Source organism: Chelonia mydas, chromosome 8 (assembly GCF_015237465.2).
Source record: "Chelonia mydas isolate rCheMyd1 chromosome 8, rCheMyd1.pri.v2, whole genome shotgun sequence".
In the NCBI taxonomy this organism is placed as follows: Eukaryota; Metazoa; Chordata; order Testudines; family Cheloniidae; genus Chelonia; species Chelonia mydas.
The window spans coordinates 33,810,390-33,822,390 of NC_057854.1; the positions used below are offsets into that span (position 1 = coordinate 33,810,390).

Sequence of the window (12,001 nt, forward strand, 5' to 3'; positions counted from 1 at the left end):
CTGTTTCTAAAGTTGTAAAATGCAGTTGGATTTCCTACCATTTAGTTCTGTATCCTTGCAAATTCAGAGTTAATCATAGATTTCTCCCTTTAGGGAAATTCAATTGACGTCATCAAAAGAACAAACTTTTTTTCAAGGCATTCTGAGTTCAGGATAATTTTCTTTCATGAGGTAGTGCAGCAGCAACAGCCTGTACCTGCAGTTCCAGGTGCTCTAAGTGGTGTGACAGGGAAAATAACCAGAAGAAGGTAAAGCAAACTTTCTCTTGCAGTAAATTTAGTGCATGAACTGAGATTATCCGTTGGTGAAAACTGTCCCTAGTGAAGGACAGTCATCACCAAAGAGGGCTTCTTACCTGCCATGGGTCCACTGATAGGCAAGTAGATTGACCTTTGAGGAGCTACAGAGCCACTTCATTAGCCCTTGAAGTTTCTAGAGCATCCATTTTGTTTCCCAAAGGGAGACCTGGCCTGGGTGAAATCTGTCAGAGGTCCTGCCACTGAAGATGAGTGTGCTCTACATCCTGGAGGTTCCCTTATGAAACATAAGCTCGAGAGTGGGCTGTTGATCATGGAGCTGTGCCACAGAAGTGTAGCTGCAGATGAAGATTCCTGTGACCTGTTGTCATAAGTGAATACTTATGCACTATGGCAAAAACTGAACTTAAATCCTAAAACGTAAAACAAAAAACCCACTAGTTGTACCAGTTCAAGTCAAGAATGGCCTAAAAACTTTTGTGTAGCTAGTGTTTTAAAGCTACATGTCAAGAAGTGGGACTGTTACAGATGAATCTTAAGTGATCAGTTTTGGTAACTTCCTGTTTAAAAATATAAGAAGCTAAACAAATGGCAGATCTTGTACCTCTTCAGTTTGACATTTTGAAGCTACTTACTGAGATTACCTAAGTGTAAAGAAAACCAGAATTTATTACCCATTTTAAGCACATTTCAGAATGCTACTAAAGAATAATAGAGACCATAAATCAACAGCGGTATTTGTCTTGCCTGTTGGTAAGAGTCAAGAAAACGTCAGTTGTCTGTATCAAGGTGTATGTGCCACAGAGTCATGTGCTTCATAGATCAAATAGTATCTTTCTGCCAGTGTCTATCAAGACTTATTTTTCCTTAGAGCAATGGCAGCTTCCTGGCTGGAAAGATTTTACTTTTTTGTATTGAGAGATTTGTAAGACCCCCTGTAAGTCCTTGATCTTTTTAAAACTAGATGTACAAGCAGTGGTGGATGAAATCTGTTCTTACTGGAGCACTACCAAGTAAATGGCTTTGTCCAGAGTGGTTCCACCTTTATAGTAACACTACAGATGGGATTCCTTCTGTAGGATCTGCAGACATTGCTATTGGAAGACAGTGAATTTTCAGGTAGACACTTCCCTACTGGCTTTTAAATTAAACCTCTTTGGGTGCAGGGGGGAGAGAGAAGGGGAGTGTGTGGTCACGTAACTAGACTCTCATAATGCATATGCACAAAGAAGCCAAATTAAGGCTGCACAGACAACCTCAATTCTTTCATTTTCTGACTTGAGTACTTTAGAAGAACATGAAGGCTGCAAAGTAGCTCTTTTACATGTGCCTTACTGGGGCTTTTAAAAGAGCAAATTGCAGGGGGGACGACAAAAAACAAATTCCATCATGGACTTTTGACACCCACGTGGGTGGTCATGAGGCAAAAATAAAAGCAACAGGACAGTCTGCAAAATATATTTGATGCCTGTATACCAATGCAAGTATGGGGAACAAGCAGGATGAACTGGAAAACATGGTATATGAAGAAAAAAGTGACTTAATTGGCATTAGAGAGACTTGGTGGGATAACTCCCATGATTGCAGAACAAGCATTGAGGGATATAGCTTGTTCCAGAAGGATAGGTATGGGGGGAAAAAAGGAGGAGGGATTGTGCTCTATATCAAGAATGTATACACTTGCTCCAAGGTCCAAGAGAAAGTGAGCGGCAGACCTACTGAGAGTCTTCGGGTGAGGATAAAAAGGGAAAAGAATAGCAGTGATCTTATGGTGGGGCGGTCTATTATAGTGCATCAAATCAAGAAGAGGAAGTGGATGAGGCATTCTACAAGCAGGTGACAAGATTAGCGAACACACACAAGCTAATGTGGGATTTTAACTTCCCTGATATTTGTTGGATGCTTATTATAGCAAACATATGTCCTGCAAGTTCGTTCTTGTGCAGGGGACAACTTTCTGATTCAGAAAATTGAGACAACAACTAGGGGGTCATCCATTTTGGATATGGTGTTGATCAACAGGGATGAATTAGTTACAAATGTGAAAATGATCGGGAACTTAGTGTTGCTGATCTGATAGAATTCAAGAGCCTAATGAAAGGAGGATATGAGAACAGCAAAACAAGGACACTACTTCAGAAAGGCAGATTTTCAACCAACTCAGAGAAATAATAGGCAAGGTCCCATGGGAAGACCAATTAGGAAGAAAAGGAGTTGAAAGGGATTGGCAGTTCCTAAAAAATGTAATACTAGATGCTCAACATCAAGCTATTCTGATGCAGAGGAAAGATAAGAGCTACAGGAGGCCAATGTGGCTGCACAAAAGCTGGAAGGAGGGGCATGTCACCAAGGAAGGTATACATGGGAATAGCACGAGCATGTAGGGACAAAATCAGGAAAGCTACAGCAAAGAATGAGTTACTGCTGGCAAGAAATGTTAGAGACAACAAGAAGGGATTCTACAAATGTCAGACAAAGATCGGGGATGGTGTGGATCCATTACTCAATGGAAACGGTGAGCTGGTAATGGAAGATGATAGGAAGACAGAGCAGCTCAATGCCTCCTTTGCTTCAGTCTTTTCACAAAAAAAACATGTGACTGGATAACTAGTGAAGTTACCATAGACTGTAAAGGGGAAGGGGTGCAGATCCGGATAAGTAAAGAACACTTCAGATCTTCTGACTGATTTGAATGAATTCACGTAACCACAGCTTGCTGAAGAAATTAGCTGAAGAAATCTCTGCACTATTGGCAATAATATTTGCAAACTCATGGATGATGAGAGGTCCCAGAAGACTGGAGAAGGGCGAACATAGTGTCCATCTTTAAAAAGAGGAAAAAGGAGGAGCTGGGGAATTTATAAACCCGTCATCCTGACCTCAATACCTGGGAAGCCAGTAGAACAAAGTATAAAACATTCAGTTTGCGAATACCTGGATGATGAAGGGGTAATCACTAGCAGCCAGTGTGGCTTTATTAAGAACAAATCATGCCAGACCAGCTTGATTTCATTTTTTTTGACCGCGTAACTGGTTTGGTGGATAGGGGGGATGCAGTGAACATAATATACCTCGACTTCAGCAAGGCTTTTGGCCCCCAGATTGGCGGGTAGTGATTGATCTATCGGGGATCGATTTATCGCGTCTAGTGTAGATGCGATAAATTGATCCCCAATCACTCTGCCGTTGACCCCTGTACTCCACCGCGGCGAGAGGCAGAAGCGGAGTCGATGGGGGAGTGACAGCAGTCGACCCCACGCCGTGAGGACACGAGGGAAGTCGACCTAAGATATGTCAACTTCAGCTATGCTGCTATTGTAGCTGAAGTTGTGTATGTTAGGTCGGAACCCAACCCCCCCCTCCACCCCCCCCCGTGTAGACCAGGCCACAGTCCCACATGACATGATGCCAGTTTTTAAAAAGGGCTCCAGAGGTGATCCTGACAATTCAGGCTGGTAAGCCTGACTTTAGTACCGGGTAAACTGGTTGAAAATATAAAGAACAAAATTGTCTGACACACCTAGATGAACATAATTTGTTGGAAGAGGTCAACATGGTTTTTGTAAAGGGAAATCATGCCTCATCAATCTGCTAGAATTCTTTGAGGCAGTCAACAAGCATGTGGTTAAGGGGATCCAGTTGATATAGTGTACTTAGATTTTCAAAAAGCCTTTGACAAGGTCCCTCACCAAAGGCTCTTAAGCAAAGTAAGCTGTCATGGGATAAAAGGGAAGGTCCTCTCATGGATTGGTAACTGGTTAAAAGATAAGAAACAAAGGTTAGGAATAAATGGTCAGTTTTCAGAATGGAGAGCGGTAGAGTGGTGTCCCCCAGGGGTCTGTACTGGGACCAGTCTTGTTCAACATATTCATAAATGATTTGGAAAAAGGGGTAAACAGTGAGGTGGCAAAATTTGGAGATGATACAGAACTACTCAAGATAGTTAGTTCCCAAGCAGACTGCGAAGAGCTACAAAAGGCTCTTTCAAAACTGGGTGACTCAAGAAAGAGATCTTGGAGTCATTGTGGATAGTTCTCTGAAAATATCCACTGAATGTACAGCGGCAGTCAAAAAAGCAAAGAATGTTGGGAATCATTAGGAAAGGGATAGATAAGATAAAATATGATATTGCTTCCTTAGAAATCCATCATATGCCCACATCTTGAATAATGCGTGCAGATGTGGTTTGCTCCATCTCAAAAAAGATATGTTGGAACTGAAAGGTTCAAAAGAGTAACAGAAATGATTAGGGATATGGAATGGCTTCCGTATGAGGAGAGATTAAGACTGGGACTTTTCATCTTGTAAAAGAGATGACTAAGGGGGAATATGATTGAGGTCTATAAAATCATGACTGATGTGGAGAAAGTAAATAAGGAAGTGTTGCTTACTCCTCATTACACAAGAAGTAGAGGGCACCAAATAAAATTAATATGCAGCAGGTTTAAAACAAAGAAAAGAAGTATTTCTTCACACAATGCATAGTCAGCTGTTGTGGCACTCTTTGCCAGTGGTTATGAAGGCCAAGACGAGAACAGGGTTCAAAAAAGAACAAGATAAATTCATGGAGGATAAGTCCATCAATGGCTATTAGCCAGGATGGGCAGGGATGATGTCCCTAGCCTCTGTTTGCCAGAAGCTGGGAATGAGTGACAGGAAATGGATCACTTGATTATCTTTCTTTATTCCCTCTGGGGCATCTGGCATTGGCCACTATCGGAAGACAGGATACTGGGCTAGATGGACCTTTGGTCTGACCCAGTATGGCCATTCTTATGTTATAACATAAGATATGTAAGCTGGAGAAATGCAGGCACAGCAGAACTACCATTAAGTGGATGCATAATAGGTTAAACAACTTCAAATAAAGAATACCTATTAATAGAATGATGCCAGATTGAAATGACCTGTGTTTTGCTGGAACTTTCCAAAAAACTTCAGCCTGAGGCAGACATTGATCATGGAAAAATTCAGCCAAAATGGTTAAAACTTGGTGAAGCTTTATAAGCAACTGAAAACAGGGTCTTAAAATGGAAAGTGTCAGTCAACCTTAAACTTACAGGTGGTGGTACGAATTGCATCTAGAAAAGTGATTAAATGAGAACTTGGTGACAGGTTGCAGCCATCTAATTTGGCTGTAAAATCACTTTGCTTGCAAAGTCCCTCATCCCTTCAGTCTTCAGTCTGAAGAGAGGCTGTGAAGCTAGCTTTCTGTAGATGTGCCACTTCAATCCTGTTAATCTTTTTAAATGTTTCAAAGTCTTAAAAACGGTCCTGAACTAATTGTTTCAAACTTGGATTCTTCTTGTGTGAAGCCAAATCCAAAATAGCCCTGGCCTCTTGCTGAAATTGTAGCTTAATGATGCATAGAAAAAGATGCACCTAACTTTTAATCAATTTTTGTCTGCTTCTTAAACAACAAACCCCTCACTAAGCACTTTAGCTTAAGTTTATCATACTTGTCTAATTACAATGTCACTATGCTTCTTGATTAAAGAACCATGAAAACTGCTCAAAGATGAATTTACTGGCAATTAAGTACTGCCTACTTGAAATCAGCATAGGTATTGCAAATATGCTTTTGATTCAGAAAATCCAAGCTATTAGGTTGATAAGCTTGTATCTTGTTTCATGTTACATATACTTATTCGGTATACATCTCAACTAAAAATTATCCCTTTTTTCAGGTTACAACACTAGTTAATACCAGTAACAAGGGTCCTTCCAACAAAAAAAGAGGACGTTCTAAGAAAGCCCATGTTTTGGCTGCATCAGTTGAACAAGCAACAGAGAATTTCTTGGAGAAGGGAGACAAAATTGCAAAAGAGAGTCAGTTTCTTAAAGAGGAACTAGTGGCAGCTGTGGAAGATGTTCGCAAGCAAGGTAGGTGACGTATTTTTTGTGATAACTTAAATCTGAGTTTCTCAAGTCTGTCTTTTAACTATTCTTTCTAATGCCCATAATTTTATCTGTGTGCGTTCAGCTTCCAAACTTTGTCCTTCAATTTCCCTCCGCTTAAATATCGCTTTAGTAGTTTAAACAGCACAGGTGCCACAAGTAAATAGTCTACACTACAGAAGAGAGAAATGGATAACATTCTTTAAAGGGCATTTTCAACTTAATTTTGTTCACAAAATAAACTTTCTTTAGGAGAGGTTTTCTGTAAAAGCTTAATTTTATAAAGTACAATTCTTTAAACATGGGGAATGTTTAAAATGAAACATTGCCATACCAAGGCAGAGGGCAGGAGCAGCACATGGAAGTGTGGGGAGGGACAGCTGAACTGCTCAGCAATTGATAGCCTGCTGAGCGACTCCACCCTGGTTCCAAGTCCTCACCAGCTAGCTCCAAGGGGCTGCTCTTCCTGCAAGCAATGGACAAAGCAGGTGGCTGCCAAACAGTGTTATAAGGGAGCATTTGGCAACTTTAAACGAGCATGTTCTCTAATTGATCAGCAACTTAACCACAAAACAATATTAACTGGGACAACGTTAAGTGAGGAGTTACTGTAGTTATTAGTGGTGCTGATGATGAGCTACAAATGAAACTCTTCGCAAAGGAGGAAGAAATTCCTCAAGCTGTGTGCTAGTTGATCTTTCCACAACGTTATAGTGAGCAGTGGTAATAAAGACTGTTAAACTGCATCAATATGACTCGATCCCCCAGTTAACTTTCCAAAACATTCAGCTCTTATAGCTGAAATTTTCTGCACTTGAGTCTGGCAGTGACTCTTTGGGAACAAAGTTCCTTCAGTTGTGAGCGTTCTAGAAGGGTGAAATACTACTTTCACCCTTTAAGGTTTCTCCATTTCTCCTTCCTTCCCACACCATCAACAACTCAAATTAAACTTGATGTATAACTAGCGCTAATTGGGCTATGGCCACCCTCTGATTTAAAAAAATATTGATTAAAGGTTATCCAAACAATCTTTTCTAATTGCTTCTGAGTGCTTATTGGGCATCTGACTCTCTTGGCCCATCCCAATGAAGTTTTGCACTCCCTCCTTTTGATGTTGCATTGCATATTGCCCTGGCATGGCCATGGGGCTAAGCTGTTGGGACAGTTTGCACGAAGGAGATTGTATATTTATCACAGTGCATGTAGGCTGGATTAACAGAGCAGCAACAGCCCTTCAGAAAACTTTTTAGGCAAATAACAGTAAATGTTGGGCTCTTCTTCCCAAAATCCTGTGCTACCTTGCTCTTTCTTGTTCCTACAAAATACAGGTATCCTCTCTGCTCTCATTTGTATATTGAATTGTGTAGGGACATGCATGTGAAGCAATTGAATGACTTGATGTATTAAAGTGTGTATATATAATACACTAAACTTTTTAAACTAGTCTGGCATCCTTTCTGCAGCAGGATGAGAAAATCTTATTTTGTTCTGGAGCTGTGAGGATGTTCACAGCAATTTCCTTTTGCTCATGCCCTTTTCCTTTCTCCACCCCTTTTCCTTCCCTGCCAACTTTCCCCAAACATCAAGGTCCGATGTTTTTGGGAGGTCCCTCTGCCTGATGGTGCCTAGTAAGTTTGCACACCCTGCACTAATGTGATCTCTGGGTTACATATAGTAGTACACTAACACTTGGGCTGGCTTAGTGTTAACCTTGCATTTTTGCTTCACGTTGGGAAATCCTTGTTCTCAAAGTGAACAGATGCTGGTTTTCCTGAGCCTGCATTTATATTTTTAAGCATAAATAGCTGAGGCCTCTACAGAGGTAGAACATGCAAGAGTCTGACCAAATCCCTCGGTGCTATTCGTTTGAAATGTTCCTATCTAAATTGCCATCTGACTTTGCTAGCTCTATGTATCTAAGAATATTATAGGGAGCTCTGTCTCTTGAGAATCTGGCTAATATACAGCATGAATATAATTCTCGTTCACCATAATTGATTTAATTTCTAAATTAACAGGACTGGTCTTTTGCCTATATCACTGCCGAATGACAGTGCTTTGATTTTGTTAGGGACAAAATGTTATGTTGAGGTCAGTAAACTACATCTCGTCCCAATCATGGGTAAGACTGATTTAGAATGGAGAGCTGAATATTAGCATGAAATAGCTCTCTGATTCTGTAGTTGAATTAGTGAACTGTAGGTTCTCTATTACTGAATGTGCTTTATTAATGCAATATATGGGGTCAGTCTTCTACTCAAGAAATGTTGCTGTGCTGTGGTAGCACAGCAGTGTAGACACTTTTTACAGAAATGGAAGTGGTTCTTCGGTTGCTGTAGTAAATACTCTTCTCCGAGAGGCAGTAGCTAGGTCTTCCATCAACCTAGCAGTGCCTACACCTGGGCTTAGATCAGTTTGATTACATTTGCACATGGTTTTTCACACTGCTGAGTGATGTAGTTAAGTTGACCTAACTTTGTAGTGTAGACCAGCTCTTAAATGTTTATATTGAATAATAAAATAAGACTGGCTGTTGTGTGAGCCTCCTGGATTGTCAAGACTATATACCTCTTTGTAGAGGTCTGCTTGAGCCTAAGTTTAAAGCCCAACCTGAACCTGAATCAAGCCCAGGAGTGTCAAATTGTTTTCATACCCAACTCATGCCCAACACTTGTAGGGAGTTAGTTTTTGCTCTGGGAGCTATGGTTAGAGGTGGGGTGGTCTATGCCCAGAGGATCAGTGTTGTTTTTGCCCCACAGAAGCTCAGCCTGCGAGAACTGGTGAGCTTGGCCCCTGCACCAGGGAAGCCACCTCTGTCACAGGGATCAGTGGATCGGCAGCTGTTTGCATAGATGCGTATCTCTGGGTTAAGACCAGGCAGCTTTGCCACCTCATCCAGAGCATCTGCTTGCCCAGCAGTGCAAGCCCAGGGTTCAGACCTCTACATGCAGGCCTGGGAGGCTGTCACCCACCACCCCATTCAAAGGAATGAAAAGGACAGAGGGCCACCTGTCCCTGATTGTCTCCCAGTTGGCTCAACCTGTCAGCAACACTGGGATGCTCTACGTACTGCAGTGGTGGTACCACTACAGCTTCCACTCCCCTTTGAATCTACCACAGTTGCTCTTTGGGGAGTTTGTTTTGTAGCACTGCCAATGTCATTCCTGCTCAGGGTACCTTGCTACCAGAGGCGGGGCTGTGATGTCCCCCAGGGGTCAGAAGGGCTGGGGACTGAGGATGGAGTTGAGGGAAGGGGAAGAATATGCGGGGGGAGAGTTGAGGAGAACAGGACTGTGGGGCAGGGGGAATGGCAGAAGAGGAAGGGCTTAGGAGTGGAGAGGAAAAGCAGAGGAGGAGGATAATTCACAGACAAAGGAAGTCAGAGGAGGGCTTTAGGAAGTTGGAACCACGTGCACACAGCAGGAAAAAAAAATGACTGAACCTGAGCCCCTTAGAGGGTCGAATATTTTTTTTTTTTTCTTCATACCCAAACCCAGTACTTGTCACCGGGTCCGGTTGGGTTACAAGGGTCTAGGTCTTGGATCCAGCTTGTTAAAACTTTAGTACATCTTTCTGAAGGGTCATCGGAGTAAAGCTGATCCTGGATGAACTATATTTTGGTTCACATGCACAATTCATGCTGTTCCTATCCACTTCTTGTCAGCTTTATTGTGGTCATAGACCATTCTGGAGTGCCTGCATGCCAATGAATATCGAAGTGTGTAAGTATTTTCTAGAGAAACCTAGCACCCTGAGACCAGAAGAGTGGTATGAATAAACATACTTCATCTAAATTGCCATTTTGGTCCCTATTCCTTATAACTATCACTGTATTTCTAAAATGTTATTTCTGAACTGCCTGTGTAAATTATCCTTGTCTTTGTTCATCAGAAACAATGAGAAATAGCCTCTTGTCAGTTACTTGCAGTACTTCATCTCTCTGTTCCTGGGCTACTGTCTCTAAAGTAGTGCAGCATTAGTCAGTTGGTTCAATCAGGTTCAGAATTCTTAAGTATACAGAAGATGTACATATTTTCTGTTAGGTAAAATGTGATCAGCAGTGTCACCTTGGTTCTGTAATCCTATACCTTTTGAGTAGTATGTAATAGATAAACCTGTTTTCAGTAGTGCTTACAAATCTACCAGAAAAAAATTAAATAAAACCAAACCCTCTGATCCAGTGGTTCTCAACCTGTGGCCTGTAGGCCACTTGTGGCCCAATCAGCACATAGCTGCAGCTCATGTGACATTCTCAGGATTGTAGAGGTAGTATTGGATGCGGCCCACAGTAGTAAATAGGTTGAGAACCACTGCTCTGATTTGTAACATAGATCTAGCTAATGTAATTCTAAAACTTCAAAAATGACCTTGAAACTCAGATCTAAGCTACAACACTTCTTCTAAAAAGGAGGTAGGTTCTTTGACGGTTCTGGCTGGTGGATATAAAGGAACTGAAGAGGGCGTGGTAACTTTATACCTTCTGTTAGTAGAATGTTGGGCTCAAGGGATGTGGATGTGCCTTCCAAATGGTTCTGTGAAGATAATGTAGTTGATAAAACAACAGCTACCATGGTAAGCAACCCTGTAACTAACCAGCTTCTGAAAGGAGCTGGTTAATAACAATACTCGCATTTGAGAGAATATTCAACTAAACATTTTACTTGTGAATGAAGCTATTCTGAACCTGAACAATGGGACAGATCACGTAACAAAATAAAACATAAATCCTTAATTTCCCTTGGTACATCAGAGTGATACAGTTTAGGAAGAGACTAAGGTAGAATATTTCAAAGGGACAGTGTCCAAATCCCATGGAAACTTAATGGGAGTTAGGTGCCTAACTTGTTTAAACTGTTTCAGAAAGCTCAGCTAGAGCTCTTATGGTTTAAGCAAACTGATTCTAGTTATGTCATGAGACATCACAAATTTGTAAGGGCCTCTGCTCACTTTTTGTAGGAAATAGAACAGTGTGATTAATACTGTTACTTGTAGCCAACCAGGTTTGAGAGTTCTCAAATTTTTCAGGCTTATTTCAAAGTGTGACTGTTTCTAAAGAGCCCATAAACACCTGTCCGATCAAGCCAGGACAACTGAAATTTTTTTAAAACCAACTATGAAGTCCTTGTTGTCTCTACCTGTCAAGGAAGGCTCAATGAGGAATGGACAAAATTCCATAATTATCAACTTGCGTTTTGTAGGCATGGGGAAAGTGAGTAATCAGGGGAGTTTTGAACAAAAGGTGATAGCTTGGCAAGCTGCAGTAGAAGGCCTTTCAGATATAGGGGACAGCATGGAAAGCCTCTTCTCACTCCGTTGAACTGAGCATTGAGGGTGGTATCACTGGCGAGATGTGGGGTTGGATATGTACGCTGGGGTGGAGGTATACAGATGGGGACTCTGATATCAAACTTCTATCCTGGCCTTCAAGTGGTGGTGAATAGGTAGCCAGTGGAACAGATTTGGGGTGGGGGGATGTGAACAGTCTGATGAGGGAGGAATATGGAGTGTGAGAGACGGCGCCTTGAGGTGTGCAGTAATCAAGGTGGGGGATAATTGGGGCATAGTTTGAGGTTTTTAGCTGTCAGAGGCAGAAATGGCCAAAGCAGACTATTGGCACAGGAAAATGATTTTGTCATTTACTTGCATCAGAGGTACACACTCTTAGACTTCTTCCTCTCCTACCATCCATCCAAAAAAAACCCAAAACACTTCACTTAACATTTGGTAGATCTCATACACAAGTTCTTGCTCTCTACTTTTTTCTCCTCCATTTAAGAGATTGTTACTTAAGCTCTTCAGTTTTTCTATAGAGACTAAAATAAGTCTTGCTAGTGGGCCATACAATG

General features: G+C 41.5%; 1 protein-coding gene across 2 annotated transcripts in view; it reads left to right on the forward strand.

Annotated features, from left to right (window-relative positions):
- CTNNA1 (catenin alpha 1) overlaps window positions 1-12,001 on the forward strand; it is a 194,368-nt gene that overhangs the window by 39,631 nt on the left and 142,736 nt on the right. For both annotated transcript variants that reach the window (XM_037906042.2, XM_043552628.1), the window contains exon 3: window positions 5,945-6,140. In XM_037906042.2, coding sequence (XP_037761970.1) covers window positions 5,945-6,140 — 196 coding nt within the window. The remainder of the gene's footprint in view (window positions 1-5,944; window positions 6,141-12,001) is intronic.